Below are 22500 nucleotides of genomic sequence, written 5' to 3' on the forward strand. Positions count from 1 at the left end.
AGTAACTCCAACGAATTTTCGAATCGACCTAAAGAAACAGGCCATAATTTGTTTTTTAAGTTATTTTATTTTTTTATTTTATTTAATTTTATTTAACTTTCATAAATTGAATTAATCGAGCTAACATTACCTAAGGAGTTTGTTAGCCCGATTAATTCAATTTATTATAAACTTTCATAAATAACAACCTTCGTCCTACTAAATAAAATAAAATAATTTTTATTTATAGTTGTCTTATAAATAAAAGTTATTTTATTTTATTTTGTTTTATTTTATTGCATTTAATTTTATTTGGCTTTGTTTTTTATTTAATTTATTTTATTTTATCTTATTTTATTCTAATCTATTTTATTATATTTTGATTTATTTTAATTTATTTTATTTAATTTTATTCCATTTAAATTTATTTATATTTATTTTAATTTATTTTATTTTTTATTAATTCAATTAATTATAAACATTCATAAATAACGACAACTATAAATAAAAATTATTTTATTTTATTGTATTTTTTTATTTTAATTTATATTATTTTATTTTATGATATTTTATTTTATATTATTCTATTTTATTTTAATTTATTTTATGTATTCATTTTATTTAAATTTATTTATATTTATTTAAATTTTTTAATTTTATTTTATTTAAATTTATTTTATTTTTTTTTTTTAATTTATTTCATATTATTTTGTTTTATTTTATTATATAGAATAAAATAATTCTATTTATTTTGTTTTATTTTATTTTATTTTAATTTAGTTTATTTATTATTTTATTTCAATTTATTTGAATTTTATTTAATTAATTGAATTATTCGAGCTAACATGACCTTAGGAGTTTGTTAGCTCGATTAATTCCATTAATTAAAAACTTTCATAAATAATTACCTTCGTCCTAATAAATTAAATATAATATTTTTTATTTATAGTTGTCTTATAAATAAAAATCATTTTATTTTCTCTTATCTTATTTTGTTTTATTTTATTGTATTTAATTTTAGTTTGCTTTGTTTTATTTTATTTAATTTATTTTATTTTATCTTGCCTTATTTTATTTTATTATATTTTATTTATTTTACTTTGTTTTGTTTTATTTAATTTAATTTATTTTGTTTTGTTTTATTTTATTTTATTTTATTTTATTTTATTTTATTTTATTTTATTTTATTTTATTTTATTTTATTTTATTTTATTTTATTTTATTTTATTTTATTTTATTTTATTTTATTTTATTTTATTTTATTTTATTTTATTTTATTTTATTTTATTTTATTTTATTTTATTTTATTTTATTTTATTTTATTTTGTTTTATTTTATGTGACCTTATTTTTTATTCTATTATATTTTATTATATTTTATTTATTTTTTTCTATTTTGTTTTGTTGTTATTTAATTTGTTTATTTTATTTCAATTTATTTAATTTTATTTCATTTAAATTTACATTTATTTTAATATATTTTAGTTTTTATTAGTTTATTTTAATTTATTTTATTTCAATTTATTTATCTTTAATTAATTGAATTAATCGAGCTAACATGGCCTAAGGCGTTTGTTACCTCGATTAATTCCATTAAGTAAAATTAATTACTTAAAATAAAAATAATTTTATTTTATTGTGTTTTGTTTTATTTTGTTTTATGATATTTTATTTTATTTTGCTTTGTTTTATCTTATTTTATTTTGTTAAATAATTTAATTTATTAATTTTATTTTAATTTATTAATTTTATTTAAATTTATTTTATTTTATTTAAATTTATTATATATTTATATTTATTTATTTATTTATTTATTTATTTATTTATTTATTTATTTATTTATTTATTTATTTATTTATTTATTTATTTATTTATTTATTTATTTATTTATTTATTTATTTATTTATTTATTTATTTATTTATTTATTTATTTATTTATTTATTTATTTATTTATTTATTTATTTATTTATTTATTTATTTATTTATTTATTTATTTATTTATTTATTTATTTATTTATTTATTTATTTATTTATTTATTTATTTATTTATTTATTTATTTATTTATTTATTTATTTATTTATTTATTTATTTATTTATTTATTTATTTATTTATTTATTTATTTATTTATTTATTTATTTATTTATTTATTTATTTATTTATTTATTTATTTATTTATTTATTTATTTATTTATTTATTTATTTATTTATTTATTTATTTATTTATTTATGTATTTATTTATTTATTTATTTTAATTAATTAATTATTCATTTATTCAATTATTTATTTACTTATTTATTTGTTTTATTTATTTAATTATTTATTTATTAATTTAATTATTTATTTACTTATTTATTTAATTATTTATATATTTATTTATTTATTTATTTATTTATTTTTTTATTTATTTATTTATTTATTTACTTATTTTATTATTTATTTATTTATTTATTTATTTATTTATTTATTTATTTATTTATTTATTTATTTATTTATTTATTTATTTATTTATTTATTTATTTATTTATTTATTTATGTATTTATTTATTTATTTATTTATTTATTTATTTATTTATTTATTTATTTATTTATTTATTTATTTATTTATTTGTTTATTTATTTATTTATTTATTTATTTTTTTATTTATTTATTTACTTATTTTATTTTATTATTTATTTATTTATTTATTTATTTATTTATTTATTTATTTATTTATTTATTTATTTATTTATTTATTTATTTATTTATTTATTTATTTATTTATTTATTTATTTATTTATTTGTTTATTTATTTATTTATTTATTTATTTATTTATTTATTTATTTATTTATTTATTTATTTATTTATTTATTTATTTATTTATTTATTTATTTATTTATTTATTTATTTATTTATTTATTTATTTATTTATTTATTTATTTATTTATTTATTTATTTATTTATTTATTTATTTATTTATTTATTTATTTATTTATTTATTTATTTATTTATTTATTTATTTATTTATTTATTTATTTATTTATTTATTTATTTATTTATTTATTTATTTATTTATTTATTTATTTATTTATTTATTTATTTATTTATTTATTTGTTTATTTATTTACTTATTTTATTTTATTTTGTTTTGTTTTATTTTATTTTATTTTATTTTATTTTATTTTATTTTATTTTAATTTATTTTATTTTATTTTATTTTATTTTATTTTATTTTATTTTATTTTATTTTATTTTATTTTATTTTATTTTATTTTATTTTATTTTATTTTATTGCATTGTATATAGAATAAAATAATTCTTTTTTATTACATTTTATTTTATTTTGTTTCATTTTATTTATTAATTAATTTTATTTCAATTTATTTAATTTTTTTTAAATTATTTATATTTATTTAATTTTTTATTTTATATTATTTTATTTATTTATTTTTTAATTTTTGTTAAAATACATTTTGTATGGTTTATAATTTTCTAGCATCATGATTTCAAACTTACTTCTAAGACGCACTGTAGCCATATTACGTTATGAAAGCATCGAGGATGGAAAAAAGCATATTCAAAATAAGTTCATTATATATTAAAAGCATTACGTATGTATGTATGTAGTAATTAGCACAATAAAATTACATTGCAAATATCAGTTAACACCATATGACATTAGTAAAAGGTAAGACAAATTTTGACTCTCTATTAAAAAATATGGAATTTCAGGAAAATAAAGGACAGATGCATGGCGATTTGCATACAGTTTTCGCTATAATAGGAATTAGGAATCCAATTTTTAAGCACTACTTCGCAGGTTTACATAAATTGTCGTATATAAATGCATTAAAGAAAGTGCTATGTTCGGACGATTCCGGTCATGTGGTACTCTCTACTTCAATGGCAAGTAGAAAAATATCAGTCTGCTGTTTGCTGGCAGTGATATACCCACAATCTGTGACAATAAGAAAAGAAGCCAACCCAGGAGCTCAATTCTCGTTCTATGAAAATCTTAAATGAAAACTTTTTTAAACGAAAAAAATTACAAATGAAAAATATGGACTATTTTCCCAAGAAAAATTTTTCATACATGGCGTACATAAAATATATATACGCAATATAGTAAGCAAATTTTTGCTCTGTGGAATTTTTTCGAATTTTTTTTTTTACAGAAGTGTGGATCGATTTACATTCCCGAACCTTCAATTAACACTTTCTGTTCATAGAATAATGTCTAAATTTCTGGCCAAAGGTCAGCCTAGTACCTTTGGCTAGAAATTGAGACATCATTCTATGGATCGTTCTTTGGACAGATCGAGCACAGGATGTACTACAACTTTTTTAATATTATAGGAGGGTTTCAGAATCTTGTGAGATTTTCGCGGGAAAATATCAGGCGAAAAAATATCAGGTCTGTCGCATCTTCCGTGGCCGTTATCTAAACATGAAACCTAAATACTATATTAAAATATGGACAAATGTGAATAATATTTTGAGAAGAGATTTTCTATCCAAAGAAATGTCGAAAATTCAAATTACAGCCGATTCGGTTAGGGTTCATAGAGAACTCCAAATTGCAGATAATTTGGTTGCAACGTATGGATAAAACTTTAAAAAGTAGTTTCCGTTATGAGGAGCTATACTAAAACGTGAATCTGCTGTACAGACAAACAGACGAACATGTCTAAATCATCGAAAAATTTTCTGAAACGGATTTACCCATTATTTCGGGGTAACACATTTTTGGTCTCAACATTAAGAAGACTTCGGTAGTTCGATTCTGTAACTCACTTTGCTGTTACCGACAAAAATCGCTAAAATCGAAATTTTTCGGTAAGTTAGCGATCAACACAAAGTAGTGACTAAACTTTTTATCAATAGCTACAGTTAGGCGAACTTTTGTTTAAACCTTTCCACTATATTGCGTTTTAATTGTATAGTTTTGAATATACGACTGAGGGTACAGAAAACTGAAAATGAGAATTTTAACGAACATGCTAATAGAGGAGAGGAGATTTTTTCCATAGTCATGAGCGTAACCCTATTCTATTTTTGGTTTAATAAAACGGTAATGCGTACGAACTTAGTACGATACCGCTTGCATAGATATTTTACCCTGGCTGAAATTCAATGCATCATTGCGAAAATCCGACTATCGATCCGATCATCATTTCATTGCCTTCCATTTGGTCTTCCTCTTTGCTCTTTGGCTGGATATATTCAAACTTAAAATAGATATTTCGAAACATTATCGTCCGATGCATACCTACAGAAGTCAATTAGGTGGTCCTCTGTCTACAGAAGGCCATTAGTTGGTTTTTTGTCTAATGGAGATCTTAACAAGGTCTTCTGTTTGCAAAAGTTCTGTAGAAAGTTGTCAGCCTATATAATTCATTATAATAATATAAGATCATTACACAGTCTGCTGTCTATAGAAGACCTTAAGAAGGTTATATGTTTTTAGAACACCTTAAGCAGGTCTTCTTTGAAAAGAACACATTAAAAAAACCGTCCATATAACCTATAACCTATAAACCATTTTGGAAAGATTTTCTGTCTATGAAACGCCTTTGGAAGGTCTTCTGTCTGTACAAGACCTTCTGTGAATAAAAGACCTTTGGCAGGTCTTCTTTAATAAGAAGACCGTTAGAAGCGATTATGTCTATGGAACATGTTTTGAAGGTTTTCTGCTTATAGAAGACCTCTAGAAGGCCTTCTATGTATAAAACACCTTTAGAAGGTCTTCTGTGTTGGGCGTTTGCCTTTAAAATTTGAGAAATAAAAAAGTCTTTCACAACGACAATCCATACGTCTAATACCAGACTTTGGCTGCTGTGTTCCTCCGCTGATAAAAATGTTGCAAAGTTTTGTATTGGGCGGAAATGCCAAGCATCCGCACTCTTGCAAGAATACGAGAGTTGCTTGATTGACATCATGACCAATGTTTGCTTTGCCCGTAGTTATGGTATTGTCTTTCTATGATGATATAAAAATCGCTATATTCAAACAGGGTCACCAGTTAAGCGGAACAGTTTCTGGCTTTGGTTGCGTTTGGAGCTTTCCGATATTAAATTTCCGTGCTGTGTTAGATTGCACTTCTGGTCGCCGCAATAAAGAGGTAAGGACATTGGATGATACAAGGACTTGGAAATTGGTTAATGGTAGCCTGATCTGACGAGAACCAAGAAATTTTGCATATAATGGGAAGATTTAATCTTTTATTGCGGACTCCATGTCTTCACCTCATACCGTAATAAAATGTTTCACCATTAAGATGCAATAGTTTCTTTCAATGTTTCTATTAAAATATTCTAATAGAGTCTCAAGTTTATACCGCGGATGTACAACGATAGGCGTGTGAGGGATAATGACAATTCATATATACAGAAAATTGAGGATTTTCTCCAATACAAAGCCTGCAACTGTTGTTTTCAGTAAACATTATTTAACCCATGTATCTCACAGTCGTTTGGAAAAGAATTTTGTTTGACCCATTTCCCAGTTGGTATCACTCTGAGGTCAGTATCTACAGTTATGAAAGAGGAAATATCATAACTTCTACACTTTTGATGTGGAAACAGAGCACCAAAACAGAACAATACTAGCAGCTATCTTGGGGTATTTGAAATATTTTGTTTCCTGGACCAAAAAAACCGAAAAAAATTCTTTTTTTTTTTCTTCAATGTAGGAACAAATGTTGACACCAATAGTTCGCAAATTGTTGTTGTTGTAGCAGCATTTAAAGCTACGTAAAATCATAGGTTTAATGCTGGGTTGGCAGCCGCTGGCCGAAACACTATGGTTCCGGGTTAATCCTGTACGAAAGAACCCGCTGCTGTGGGATTGATCGCAAATTGTGGGTTTATTAAGACAATTGAGTGAAACAGGACCCCGAGATTTTTCAGACCACCATATTACCCAAGTCGTAGAATTGTCAGACTGAAAATAGGTCATTATAGGATACTGTGCAAGGATAATATTTATAAGTTGTTTTGTTCTGAATGGATATGTAAAAGAATGGAGGGTATATAAAATATTGTTGCCAATTGTATGCGATTTGTTTTTGGTTATTACAACATTTCATGCTGTATTTTTACAACAATTCAACAAAAAAAAAAACAACTTCAACTCATTTTTCCCTTATTGTATCATTGTATTCTCCTTTACCTTTCCACCATATAATGTAGAACGGCGTGGCTGTGAAATACATAAAATATGACGAAAATAACATATAGAACAAAAATTAAAATAAAACTAAAATGTTATGTGATAAAAAATTGTATAAGAATTACTATATTAGAATTTATGAAAAAAAAAAAATAACAATAATAATAATAAATAAATTAATAAATAAAATAGAACCAAATAAATAAATTACAAACATAGTAATAATAAATGTTGACTCTGAGTGGAAGAATATTTTGCTTTCAATAATTTAGGAAAAAGTATTTAAAATAATGCTGTTTCAAAATTATTTTCCCAGAGACATTTTCTTTAAGAGCCTTCCAAACAGTCTATAGTGGTGTAAGAGGTTCATCATCCATACATAAGCTTATATTTTTTACTCTAAAAAATACAATTCCATAGTATCAAATATTAATTTGTACCCAGCTACCTTGTAAATCAGTATATAATTTTCCCTGTGTTGCAGACATAGGTACCTGTCTCCCTCAAAGATTATAAAAATTATTTTATTTATTTCTTTTTTCTTTCAGCCATCGAGGGAAATTTAGAAAATAAAGTCTATCTGCCTAGCGCTGCCTATTAATGTTTTTTCTTTTTGGGTTATTTTACTTATGGTAAGGTCACATTAGGCAAATATTTGCTCAAGTGACCGGCAGTGTGCTTTTACTGAGAGCAAGTGAGCATAAATTTCAATCTCAGTAAAAGCACACTGCCCGTCGCTGGAGCAAATATTTGCCTAATGTGACCTTACCTTTAGTCGAATTGAAGAAAGACATTAAGTACACATTTTATGGCAGTGGAATTAGTTTTCTGTGTAATTTTACCTATTACAGCGAAGATAATTTTTAATATTAATTTCTTTTTGGAGTTGAGCTGAATGATCGAAGATACCACATAGGAAAAATCAGGTGGATATGTGGCTTTTCATTCAGTGAATACAATTCTGCAACCTCCCCCGAACAATTGTTAAATATGAAAACATCCCCAGAAATTTCGGAAGTTGTTTAGGACTTTGCCGATGCATTTGAAGGAAATAAACGACTCTTCATTTTAAATATCACAAAATGGCTACAATGTAAGCATCCCATACTTAGTTTAGTCTTCTAGAAAATCTTCACCAATAGATTAAATTTGAAGTTATTTTTGTTTGAGTTCCACAATCATCCTAAAAAGTCGTTCTTTATCTAAAACAAAAAACCACATCCCTGTTTGCCCTTGGCTCTTAAAATTCATACAATTTCATCCTTTATAATCTCTGTCGTCGTTTCAATTCATGAGAATAGTTCGTTTTTTTCTTCGTTCAATCATCAACAACAAAAAAAGCAATTTCACTTCTTGTTTTTTCAAATCTTTACCACATTTCAATTAGGATTCCCTTGTCTCGCCAATGCCACCACTCGCCATGGTTTGCCATAATCAGTAGCTAGTTGTTAATTTATTCAATTCCAATTTTTATCTTTGAGGGAACCCAATGAAAAAACTTCAACAAAATCCCCAAAAAAGGCCGCGAAAAAAAAGCAAGCAAAACTCGAAATGAAAATCCAAAGACCATCCAAAGAGTAATGGAAACCATTGAAACGAAAAACAAACGTCTATAATAAAATCAGCACCAGTCAAGTAATGGCGAATGGTGGCGAAACAAAAAAAACCAAACGCAACTTGAAAACTTTATATTATAATCTTTATCATTGTCAGCTGTTGAAATTAGCTTAACCTCGTGCGCTCTCTTCCTTTCTTTCTTGCTTGTGAAATTCATTTGTTTTTCTTGTAGTTGCGAATGAAGAAATCCTCAAACAATTTAGATTGCAAGTTAAAGGGGATTAGGCAGAGAGAGAGGGATTGAAGAGGGGGTAGTGTTTGGGAAAACATTGAATAACCACAATCAAGTGGAAGTGGATTTATAAACACTCTCCCTCCCTGCCTCCCTCCCTTTCTTATTTGCTCTATCCCTACTTGTATTGCTGGCCGTTCACTCACACTTGCATTTATATTCACACTTAGACACTTCCATATCCAAGAATTTCAAACGACAACAACATCACGAAATGAATGTTGCGAACCGGAAACTGATTACTGTCAATATTTGTTTCATTTGTATGTTTCTCTCTCCATACAATAGGAACAACAATGTACATTGCAAGCAGTAAGGAGAGTTGTTTTGTTGGTTGGTTGGTTGGTGTGAGGGTATTAGTGTTGCTGCGTTTCCTGTTACTGCCAATTGAGTTCGACTCTGGCTAGAGCAATACTGTGATTTAACGCTTTATGGTTGTGGCATGAAATCGATTGGGTGGTTTAGGGATGGCGATTTGGTATTTTTTTAAAGGATTCAAAGAAGATCATAAAAAGTCTCTTTCAATAGGAGGCCATCAGATGGAGTTTTGCCTATAAGAGACCATTAAGTGGTCTTCCGTCCATTGGAAATTTTGCTTATATACTCCTTTAGCAGGTCTCCATCTATAGAATATCTTTATAAGGTACTCTGTCTATGAAAAGAGTTTAGAATATGTTCTGACAATTGAAGATTTTCAAAAGAAGGTCAGCAGATCATCAGTTTTAAAATTCCTTAGGCATGTCTTCTGTGAACAAAACACCTTTAGAAAACCTTCCGTCTATAGAACAATTTGGCGAGGTTTTCTGTCTATAGGTCCCGAAAGTCTTGCCTTGATCCCGATTTTTGGAAAAAAAAAAATCTGTGAAAAAAATTCTTTAAAAAATCCACGATTATTGAAAAAATCTTTACAAAACTGTACGATTATTGAAAAAAATCCACGATTATTGAAAAAAAAATCCGTGAAAAATATTCTTTAAAAATTCACGATTATTGAAAAAAAAATTGTAAAATATTCTTTAAAAATTCACGATTATTGAAAAAAATTGTAAAATATTCTTTAAAAATTCACGATTATTGAAAAAAATTGTAAAATATTCTTTTAAAAATCCACGATTATTGAAAAAAAAAATCCGTGAAAAATATTCTTTAAAAATTCACGATTATTGGAAAAAAAATATAAAATATTCTTTAAAAAATCCACGATTATTGGAAAAAAAAATTTGTAAAATATTCTTTAAAAAATCACGATTATTGGAAAAAAAAATTGTAAAATATTCTTTAAAAAATCCACGATTATTGGAAAAAATTTGTAAAATATTCTTTAAAAAATCCACGATTATTGAAAAAAAAATCCGTGAAAAATATTCTTTAAAAAATCCACGAATATTGAAAAAAATTCTTTCAAAAATCCACGAATATTGAAAAAATTCCTTAAAAAATCCACGAATATTGAAAAAAAATCCGTGAAAAAATTCTTTAAAAAATCCACGAATATTGAAAAAATTGTTTAAAAAATCCACGAATATTGAAAAAATTCTTTAAAAAATCCACGAATATTGAAAAAATTCTTTAAAAAATCCACGAATATTGAAAAAATTCTTTAAAAAATCCACGAATATTGAAAAAAATCTTTAAAAAATCCACGAATATTGAAAAACAAAAATCTTTAAAAAATCCACGAATATTGAAAAACAAAAATCTTTAAAAAATCCACGAATATTGAAAAACAAAAATCTTTAAAAAATCCACGAATATTGAAAAACAAAAATCTTTAAAAAATCCACGAATATTGAAAAACAAAAATCTTTAAAAAATCCACGAATATTGAAAAACAAAAATCTTTAAAAAATCCACGAATATTGAAAAACAAAAATCTTTAAAAAATCCACGAATATTGAAAAACTTCTTTAAAAAATCCACGAAAATTTAAAAATTCTTTAAAAAATCCACGAATATTGAAAAACAAAAATCTTTAAAAAATCCACGAATATTAAAAAAAATTCTTTAAAAAAATCACGAATATTGAAAAACAAAAATCTTTAAAAAATCCACGAATATTGAAGACATTCTTTAAAAAATCCACGAATATTGAACGAATTCTCTATTAAAAAAATTATTTCAAAAAGTTTCTTAATAAAATTCTTCCTTTAAAAATCCAAGATTATTGAAAAAAATTCAAGTTTATTTGAAAAAATTCTTTAACAAATTCATGATTATTGAAAAAAACATTTAAAAAATCCACGGTTATTTAAAAATTTCTTTAAAAAATTCACGATTATTGAAAAAAAATCTTATTGAAATAATTCTTTAAAAAATTCAATATTATTGAAAAAATTCTTTAAAAAATTCACGAATATTGAAAAAATTCTTTAAAAAACTTATTGATAGAATTATTTAAAAAATGCATGATTTAAAAAAAAAAATCTTTAAAAAATGCAGGATTATTGAAAAAAATTTCTTAAAAAATCCAAAATTATTGAAATATTTTCTTTAAAAAATCCAAAATTATTGGAAAAAAATTCTTTAAAAAATCCAGGAGTATCCAGGATTTTCTTTAAAAATCCAGGATTATTAAAGAAAATTTTCTTAAAAATTCCAGGATTATTGAAAATTTTTTCTTTAAAAAATCGGCGATTATTAAAAAAAAAGTTTAAAAAATCCAGGAGTATCCAGGATTTTCTTTAAAAAAATCCAGGATTGTTAAAGAAAAAGTTCTTAGAATTTCCTGGATTTTTAAAAAAAAATTCTTTAAAAAATCGGCGATTATTGAAATAAAAAATCCACAATTATTAAAAAAATTTCTTTAAAAAACCCACGATTATTGAAAAAAATATTTAAAAAATTCACGATTATTGAAAAACATCTTGGAAAAAAAAATACTTAAAAACCCACGATTATTAGTTTTTTTTTTTTAAATTCACGATTATTGAAAATATCTTTATAAAATCCACTATTGTTGAAAAAAAATTCTTCAAAAAATCCACTTTTCTTTAAAAAATTCAAGATTATTGAAAAAATATTCTTTAAAAAATCCAAGATTTCGATTTTGAAAACTCCAGGATTATTGAAAAAAAAATTTCTTTAAAAATCCAGGAGTATCCAGGATTTTCTTTAAAAAAAATCCAGGATTATTTAAGAAAATTTTCTTAAAATTTTCATAATTATTGAGAAAAATTTCTTAACAAATCCGTGATTATTGAAAAATTTTCTTTAAAAAATTTAAAAAAAAAATCTTTAAAAAATCCACGATTATTGCAGAAAATTCTATAAAAAACCCACGATTATTTAAAAAATTCTTTAAAATAATCCACAATAATCTTCAAAAAATCACGATAATTTAAAAAGTCTTTAAAAAATCAACGATTGTTTAAAACACTTTTTAAAAAATTCACGATTATGGAACAAAAATATTTAAAAAATCCATGATTATTGAAATAAATATTTAAAAGATTTACGATCTTTAAAAAAATCTTTAAAACACCCACGATTATTAGAATTCGTTTTTTAAATCCACGATTGTTGAAATGATTCTTTGAAAAATAGACGATTGTTAAAACAAAAATTCTTTAAAAATCCACTATTTTTGAAAAACAATTCTATAAAAAATCCACGTCTGTAGAAAAAATGTTGTTTAAAAAGTCCACGATTATTGAAAAAGTTTTCTTAAAAAATCCACGAATATTGAAAATTTTCTTTAAAAAAATCAATGATTATTGAAAAAATTTCTTTAAAAAGTCCACGATTATTCAAAAAATATTTAAAAAGTCCACGATTATTGAAAAAGTTTTCTTAAAAAATCCACGAATATTGAAAATTTTCTTTAAAAAATCAATGATAATTGAAAAAATTTCTTAAAAAAGTCCACGATTATTCAAAAAATATTTAAAAAGTCCACGATTATTGAACGAATTTTCTTTAAAATTTCAACGATTATTGAAAAAATTTTCTTTAAGAAATACAGAATTGTTGAAATTTTTTAAACCAAGAGTATTGAAAAATGCCTTTAAAAACCCACGTTTATTGGAAAACACGGTATTCTGTCTATAGAAGGCCTTCTGTCTATCTAACACCTTAAAATCTGTTCTCTCTATAGAACACTCTGAGAAGGTTTTCTGTTATTAGAAGACCTTTGCCTATTTAATTTGAGAAACGACGAAAAATCTCTAAATATGACAACGGCCATCCCTAAAGCAAATGCTTGCTGCTGTGTTCCTCCGCTGATAAAAGTCTCGCGAATTTTTGTATTGGGCGGAAATGCCAACCAACAGTCAGTCATGTTGCAACAATACGAGAGTTGCGTGCTTGGCATCATGACCAATGTTAGCTTTGGCCATAGTTATGGTAGTCTTTCTATGATGGTCTGGCCTTTGAAACGCCCGCCACTCCCTCCTCCACCACTCCTATCACTTGGTAAATAACATCTCCACAATATAGCACCACGGCTTGGAATTAAGCACGTTGTGCTGTTTGAATATTCCTCCTGCTAAACAAGAGACGTTTGTTTCCTTTTCGTTTTTTGGCTATCAAACGACGAAAAAAAGGATATAAACTGCGGATAGTAGATATTCATACATTTAGCACAAGTGCAATGTTTGATTTTTGGCCAATGGGACAATGTTTAAGTTTGCAGCTAAAGCGAGTTGCTTTGGAATTAGGATATTGTTTGCAGTGAAGGCACACAACTCCTCACCCAACCCAATCCCTTTGATGGCTTTCATTCAACGGTGTTTATTCCGCTGCTTATCTTGGTTGAAGGTTTTTTCTCCATTTGGTGGATATTTTTATAAAGCATCCTTCCAGCTGACGCTTTTTGTTGTTAAGTATTTTGCAATTTGTGATGTTGATTATTTGTGTAAATGTCGATTTTCGTTTTCTTTTCTTTTTTGGAGATTTCAAAATTTAATATACAATCTATATTGCTGTGCTATTTTCCTTTATTTGCTGTTGATAACCCAGCATGCCAATGCTGCTGCTTCTTCTTCTCTGTTTATATATTAGGAAACGGAAATTGATTTCGCTGTTCTTACACTTCCTTGAGTAGATTTGCTGCTGCATGGTAGGTGGTTATTTTGGTTTTGTTGGTTTGCAGCAGCACCACATTGTGAACTTGAGAATTTCAAAAAGGGAATTTACCAAAAAATGCTGGTTTTCAAAAGGAAAAAAATGAGCTTGCTGTTTTTTCTCGGAAAATATGTTTTCAAGGCTAAGCGAGCTGCTGGTCTTCTTCTTCTTGGCAATTTTCTCATTGCCATTTGCTTTCATGTTCCTGGTAAAGCTGATTAAAAATTTAGTATAAAAGGTTTACTTAGATTTTGGTAGTGTACTATTTAGCTGATGATGTGAGGAGTAGTTTGCTAAATGAGCTTTGATTTGGAATTTGGTTTGATTGCTAGTTGTTGCTGGCATATACAAATCCTACTGGGAGAGAAAAAACTGTTTATTTTATGTATAATTTGGAAGCTATTGTCGAGGATTTTGAAATTTGTCAAACAAAGCAATTAATCGTGGTTTCTTGGAAAAAATATTTTCAAAGTTCAACATGGAAGCGAAATGTGCATTTTAAGTGGAATATTTTCGACATGAAAGAATAAAACGTCGACTTTATTAAACTCCAGCAGGAAGGGCATTTTTTGGATAGTTTTAGATACTAACTTGAACTTTTTAGAAAATGTGTTAAACATACAAACGTGGACTTTTTGAGGAAGTTTTCCAAAACTAAAAATATGTCTTTTAAAGGTATTTGGAAGGTTTTATTTCTACAGAAAACTGTTGTCAAAGAATTCTTCATATCTATAGAAGATCTGTAGTAAATAGAAGGTTTGTAGTAAGTCTTCAGTATATGGAAAGTTTAGAATGCCTTCTGTAGAAAATATTCTGTCCTTAGAATATTGTAGAATGCCTTCTTTTTAGATAAACCCATATGTTTATATCACCCACCTTTTTTTCCAAAAGAGGATATTTTGTAACTAGAAGACCTTTAACTATTTTGTGAATACAGACCTTAAGAAGGTTTTCTTTCTATAACGATCTTCGATAGAAGTTCATAAGAAAGGATTTAAGCTATAAACGGTTATTAGGTGTCCTTCTGGTTATAGTATAACTGTAGAAGGGTTTCTGCCTATACAAGAACTTGGAGAGGTCTTCTTTAGAAGATACTCTGAAAAGGGTGAGATAGAAAGCTAATACATGCTCCTTTGGCTACACAAACCATTCAAAGGCCGTCTTTCAATAGAAAACCTTAAAAAGTCTTCTGTTTACAAAAGATCTTTACAGGGTAGTTTCTCTCTAGGCACTTCGGCAAATAGAAGATCTTTAGAATGCCTTAAATCCATAAAAGGCTTTGTTTATAGAAGACCTTTAGCAGATCGTGTGAGAATAGTAGACCATTTATGGAAGACTTTTAGAGGTTTTTAAGTCTATAGAATTCCTTCAGAAGATCTTCTGTCTAATAATGACCTCTCGACCTCTATTGGCAATAGACGATCTTTAGCACATCTTCCGTCTATAGAGGACCTTTAGAGGGACACATGTCAGTAGAAGACGTTTAGCAGGTCTTCTGTGAGCAGGAGAGCTTTAAATGACCTTTGAAACCCCCCTGCTTGCAGAAGACCTTTAGAAGATGTTATGTACTTTTAATAGTAAAACTCGTAAAAGAGAGAACTGTAAAAAAATGATTTTCTCATAAAAGTTGTTTGAAATAGTTCGGGAACGGAAAAATGGAAAATACGTCAAAAAACTGGAACAAATATCAAAGTCGCCGTATTAGCCAATCAGATGCCGGCAACCATGTTACTATTTTTTACACGCTCAAATTTGTCGAGTAAAAAGTTTTTAAAGAGAGCGCCATTCGGCGCCATTTTTGTTTAAAAAGAAGTGAACATTTTACAACTTTTTTGTTTACGGGAACGCTTTTTCGGGTAAAATGTGTAAAAGTGGTACAAATTGTAAAAACTTTTTAGTTCTGGAACAAAGCTTATATTGAAAGTCTTTACCAGTCTATCTTACCTTCTAAAGGTTTTCCGCCTAAAGAAGTCATCTGTAAGCTTTTTGTCTATAGAAGAATTGTAGGAGATGTTTTATCTTCTATCTGCAGATGGTCTTATTAAGGTGTTCTACCTGCGGGAGACTTTAGGAAGATCTTCTACCTGTCAGAGACTATAAGAAGGTGTTCTACCTGTGGTAGATTTTAGGAAGATCTTCCACCTGCCAGAGACTATAAGAAGGGGTTCTACCTGCGGGACACTTTAGGAAGATCTTCTACCTGCCAGAGACTATAACAAGGTATTCTACCTGCAGAAGATTTTTAAAAATGTCTACTACCTGGATAAGACATTCAGGAGGTCATCTACCTGTAGAATACCTTGAGAAGGCCTTCTACCTGCAGAAGATCCGCATAAGGTTTATATCAGCGGACAACCTTTACTCTCAGATTATTAAAAAATCCTTTAACAAATCCACGAATGTAAAAAATCTTTAAAAAGTCCACGAATGTAAAAATCTTTAAAAAATCCACGATTATTAAAAAACTGTAAAAAATCCACGATTATTAAAAAAAAATCTTTAAAAAATCTACGATTATTAAAAAACTGTAAAAAATCCACGATTATTAAAAAAAAATCTTTAAGAAATCCACGATTATTAAAAAAAATTTAAAAAATCCACGATTATTAAAAAAAATCTTTAAAAAATCTACGATTATTAAAAAATCTTTAAAAACCCACGATTATTACAAAAAATTCTTTAAAAAATCCACGATTATTAAAAAAAATCTTAAAAAAATCCACGATTATTAAAAAAATTATTTAAAAAAATCCACGATTATTAAAAAAATTCTTTAAAAAAATCCACGATTATTAAAAAAATTCTTTAAAAAATCCACGATTATTAAAAAAAATCTTTAAAAAATCCACGATTATTAAAAAAAATCTTTAAAAAATTCACGATTATTAAAAAAATTCTTTAAAAAATCCACGATTATTAAAAAATTCTTTAAAAAATCCACGATTATTAAACAAATCCTTTAAAAATCCACGATTATTAAAAAACTGTAAAAAATCCACGATTATTAAAAAAATCTTTAAGAAATCCACGATTATTAAAAAAATCTTTAAAAACCCACGATTATTACAAAAAATTCTTTAAAAAATCCACGATTATTAAACAAAATCTTAAAAAAATCCATGATTATTAAAAAAATTCTTTAAAAAATCCACGATTATTAAAAAATTCTTTAAAAAATCCACGATTATTAAAAAAATTCTTTAAAAAAGCCAGGATTATTAAAAAAAAATCTTTAAAAAATCCACGATTATTAAAAAAATCTTTAAAAAAATTCACGATTATTAAAAAAATTCTTTAAAAAATCCACGATTATTAAAAAATTCTTTAAAAAATCCACGATTATTAAAACAATTCCTTAAAAAATCCACGATTACTGAAAAGAAAAAATCTTTAAAAAATCCACGATTATTAAACAAATCCTTTAAAAAAACCACGATTATTAAACAAATCCTTTAAAAAATCCACGATTATTAAAAAAATTCTTTAAAAAATCCACGATTATTAAAAAAATTCTTTAAAAAATCCACGATTATTAAAAAAATTCTTTAAAAAATCCACGATTATTAACACAATTCCTTAAAAAATCCACGTTACTGAAAAGAAAAAATCTTTAAAAAATCCACGTTACTGAAAAGAAAAAATCTTTAAAAAATCCACGTTACTGAAAAGAAAAAATCTTTAAAAAATCCACGATTATTAAACAAATCCTTTAAAAAATCCACGATTATTAAAAAAATTCTTTAAAAAATCCACGATTATTAAAACAAATCTTTAAAAATCGACGATTTAAAGAAAGTTAAAACATCCACGATTTTTAAAAAAAAATCTTTAAAAAATCCACGATTATTAGAAAAATTCTTTAAAAAATCCACGTTTACTGAAAAGAAAAATATCTATAAAAAAATCCCCGATTTTTAAAAAAATCGCTAAATTTCCGATTTTAAAAAATATAAAAAATTCCCGATTATTAAAAAATTCTTTAAAAAATTCCCGATTATTAAAAAATTCTTTAAAAAATCCACGATTATTAAAAAAAATTCTTTAAAAAATCCACGATTATTAAAAAATTCTTCAAAAAATCCACGATTATTAAAAAAATTCTTTAAAAAATCCACGATTATTAAAAAAATTCTTTAAAAAATCCACGATTATTAAAAAAATTCTTTAAAAAATCCACGATTATTAAAAAAATCTTTAAAACATCCACGATTATTAAAAAAATCTTTAAAAAGTCCACGATTATTGAAAAAATCTTTAAAAAAGCCACGATTATTAAAAAAATCATTAAAAAATCCACGATTATTGTAGGTTTTTTTTAATCCATGAACAGCTTTTGAAGGTTTGAGAGCATTTAGAAGATCTTCAGTGTACAAAAAAAGCTTTTGAAGGTCCGCAGACTGAAGAAAATATGAACGTCTTCTGTCTATGAAAAACCTATAGAAGTTCGTGCGTCTTTCGAAAAACTTTAGAAGGTCTTCTTCTCTCGGGAGATATTCTATCTATAGAGGACTGTTAGGAACTTGTGTGGTTTTGCCTAAAACAGACCTTTAGACGATTCTTAAAGTGGTGGACCATGGACCAACCTGAATTAAAGTTTTTGAGAATATTTTTCGAAATTTTGTAAAATAGGGACTATTCAAAAGTCTTTCAAGGAACCATCACAAAATTTAATTAACTAATAATAATTTAATAAATATTTTTTCAAGGACGATATACAAAGAAATTTTGTTTTTTTTTATTTTTGGCTGTTTTGTGTTAAATGATTAATTTGGTTTTTTTTTGACCCACAGAAAAAATTTGGAAAGTTTAAAGATAGTGTTTCAAACATCTATTGGCCACAAAATAAGGACTTCTTAAGGGATGTATTTGATACGAGTTCATCAACAGAAGGTGGTACTTTTTATTGATATTTTTAATGATTCTTAAAATACAAACTAAGGACTTTCTAGAAAATAAAAAAATTGAAATACCCAAAAACCTTAAAATGATAAGACTTTAAAAATTAGGATTTTTAATACCAATAGCTTCTTGAAAAATATATTTTAATAGAACGGCAAAACATCGACATACAAACTGGAATTTAAAATAACTTTTGAAGAACAATAAACTACAAAATAAAATCTATTTAAGACTCAAAAATCTAAAAAGTCGTAGGGTCATTATTAAATGTCTTCTTGTACTATTGGATGGAGTTGAAACGCAAAATAAAACTATAATTTTAATATTGAAAGTTAATGCTGAGAAGGTACTCCTTGAATTAATGATCACTTTTAACATTATGTTAACCGGAATGCTATAAATTTGATCGCAAAATCCAAGTTATAACAGAAGAAGACTTATAATAATGGGGGTTAAATATTTATAGAAAATATTTTTAAAGTCGAACAATTCTGAAGTCGTATTTAATTTCTAGCCATTTCCTCAATTTTCAAGTTTCATTTGCATGGGAAAGTAATGTTTGAAACAGCAACTCCGTCTATTAAAAATCAATTGTAAGTAGATCACGATAAAATTGCTAATTTTCTCAAGGACTTTTTTTGTAAAATAAATTTAAACTAATTTGTAATAAAGTAAATAAAAATAATGGCACCAATTATTGGAGGAAAGGTTAGAGGTAATTTTGCTTAGCTTAAGGAATATTACAATGGATTATATTTTATGTCCTCTGGACATAATTATTATTTATTAAATTCCATATTTATTATTTCACCAATCATTGGCCATAACCAAATAAATTAAAGTCATGTTTTCCCCCATAAATCTCGCCAACGATGACAAATTTGCAATTTTTTGCTTTATTGCATTAAACCAATTTGAAAGCTCGTCTGCTTCCCGTTTCATTTGGCTTCTCTTTGAAAAAAGAAGTCCATGCATCACTGGACTTCTATTTTAATTTCAACTGAAAAACTACCCCCTAGGGAAGGTACACACTTCAAATCAATGCAAAATCTTTAACAAGTCGTTGTTTTTTTTGCTTGTCGCTTGCCTCTTTGCCAAGGCAAATTACCAAGTGCATTTATTTCCTCTTTCAATCTTTTGTTGAAAGCTTCAATATTGCTGGTGCGGCTGCTACTGCTTCTACCTCTTTTAAGTGCTTCACGTTTCATTTGCTATTTGCCTAGCCTAGCATTTCTGTTTACTTACCGGCAACTTCGATTTCACAGAATGTACCCACACCAACGGAGTTATTGGCCACACAGCGATAGGTACGTGCAATTTCATAATCTTCCTTGAGTACATAATAGCTCTTATCCTTAAACGTTTTACTGTCACCGCTGCCCAACGATTCCACAGATTCATTTTCAGCCTTAATTGACCATGAAAAATCGGCCTGCAAAAAATAAAGAGAGGAAGAGAGAAAAAAGACAGAAGCATCGTTATAAAAGAAAGTCAAATAGAAAGAAAATGGATTTCAGAATGAAAAAGAAGAGAAAAAAATAAAAGAATTAAATCAATGGCAATAAATCGACAAATAAAAAAAAATTATATTGGTGTGTATGTGTGTGGTAAATGAAACGAGCTGATGACATTTCTTTAATAACAGCAGCAGCAAAGAACCCCTTGCCATGCAAGCATGATGGGCATAAAATGCTACTCCTCGGCTTTTATGGTTGTTTAAGTGAATGCACATTTCCTGGAGGGGGGAATAATGTTTGAAGAACGTGTGGGTGGGTGGGGATGTGATTATTTCCTAGCCTGGGTGTTTGATTGTGGGTGGGGTGGGTGTTGTTTTTGAATGCAGTTTATATTTATTTCTCCTCTTCTTTTTGTTTATTTCTGCCTTTTTAATGACATTTAATTGTGTACGTTTCGAGCACCCTACCAACGTTAAAATGCCAATCAATTGAAGTAAATTGTGCACGAGAAGAGTGCAAATATTGATATTGTGACTCTTTTTCGGTATTTTTGATGGGGGAAGACAACAAAGTGGAGCATTTTCTTGGCTAAGTGATTAAACTACCCCCAACCCATCAAAAAAGGGGTTGAGTTATTGCTTCTTTTGAAAATAATTGTCGATACTTTAATCAATAAAGACAAATGAGGTAAAATGAGAGGCACATTTTGTTTACCAAAGAGGTGAAGTAAAGGAAAGGCAATAAAAGAGTCAATGAGAGTCACATCTGGTTAACAAGTCTTTTTGGGAGTTATGCATTTTTGGATTTTTTAAACAATGGTATTTAATGAATTTTAAAGAATATTTTCCACACAAAACGTGGATTTTTAAATAATATTTTTTTGAAGGAACCATAGACCGCAAAACGTGGATTTTTAAAGAAAATTTTTGATGTAACAATAGACCACGAAGCGTGGATTCTTAAGGAATATTTTTGAAGCAACCATAGACCACAAAACGTGGATTTTTAAAGAATATTTTTGAAGCAACCATAGACCACAAAACGTGGATTTTTATACCCTCAGCCTTTAGGCTAAGGAGGGTATATACACTTTTATACGATGAAAATGTGCCTCATCGAAATAATGGTTTTAGACCCCAAGTATGTTTGGACGAAATGTGTTTCAGACAATTTGGAGTTGATCTAGCCATGTCCGTCCGTCTGTCTGTCTGTCCTGCTGGCTGGAGCGCACGATAACTCTCGAACGGATGAACCGATTCGGTTCAAATTTTGGCTTTCGTAATATTTTGCCCAAACTTAGTTTAAGTTCGAAGGTGAGCTACATCGGTCCACTCCTTCCGGTACCTCCCCCACAAAAGTTCGAAAATGTTCGGAAAGTTTGTGCGCACGATAACTCTTGAAGGGATTAACCGATTTGGTTCATACATTGTACAGCGTAAACTTTCTACCAGAGTAATATAAGGTTCTAATGTGGTCTTAATAGGTCCACTCCTTCGGGTACCTCCCACACAAAATTTGAGAAAAGTTCAGTTTAGGGCCATCTCTCGAATCGCTTTGATTTTTGTTTTAGCAACTTGTATTCACTGCCCTCCATACGACGGTACAAGTTTCAGCAGGGGCAAGTCCACACTTCCTGAGAAAATAGCAGGAAAGGTGCAAAAAACCCCTATGACACCGTGTAAGGTGGTTGGAGCGCAAGATAACTCTCGAACGGATATGCCGATTCGGTCCAAAATATGGCCTTAGTAATATTTTGTCCAAACATAGATTAAGTTTGAAGATAAGCCATATCGGTCCACTTCTTCAGGTACCTCCCCCACAAATGTTCAAAAATGTTCGGAAAAATTGTTCGTACGGTAACTCTTGAAGGGAGTGGCCGAATTTGTCTATACTTTACACATCCTAATATATCTACCAGATATAGATCTGGTTCACATATGGACTATATTTGTCCACTCTATCCGGTACCTCCCACACAAAATTTCGGATAAGTTCACTTTAAGACCTGCTATCGAATCACTTTAATTTTTGTTGAAGCAACTTGCATTCGCTGACTCAATTACGATGGTAAAAGTGTTTTTAGGGGCAAGTCCATACTTCTTGA

General features: G+C 26.9%; 1 protein-coding gene across 30 annotated transcripts in view; it reads right to left on the reverse strand.

Annotated features, from left to right (window-relative positions):
* The window catches only part of nrm (neuromusculin), an 898245-nt gene that overhangs the window by 59032 nt on the left and 816713 nt on the right, over positions 1–22500 (reverse strand). For 16 of the 30 annotated variants that reach the window (XM_073984407.1, XM_073984406.1, XM_073984420.1 and 13 more), the window contains 2 exons: positions 20185–20371; positions 7131–7160 (listed from right to left, as the gene is read on the reverse strand). In XM_073984407.1, coding sequence (XP_073840508.1) covers positions 7131–7160; positions 20185–20371 — 217 coding nt within the window. Of the gene's footprint in view, positions 1–3476; positions 3489–7130; positions 7161–20184; positions 20372–22500 lie in introns of all 30 variants that reach the window. The other 14 variants (XM_073984409.1, XM_073984411.1, XM_073984410.1 and 11 more) reach the window with 2 other exon arrangements.

The sequence above is a fragment of the Musca autumnalis genome, unplaced genomic scaffold (genome assembly GCF_047663935.1).
Source record: "Musca autumnalis isolate F117 unplaced genomic scaffold, ASM4766393v1 scaffold_4, whole genome shotgun sequence".
Classification (NCBI taxonomy): domain Eukaryota; kingdom Metazoa; phylum Arthropoda; class Insecta; order Diptera; family Muscidae; genus Musca; species Musca autumnalis.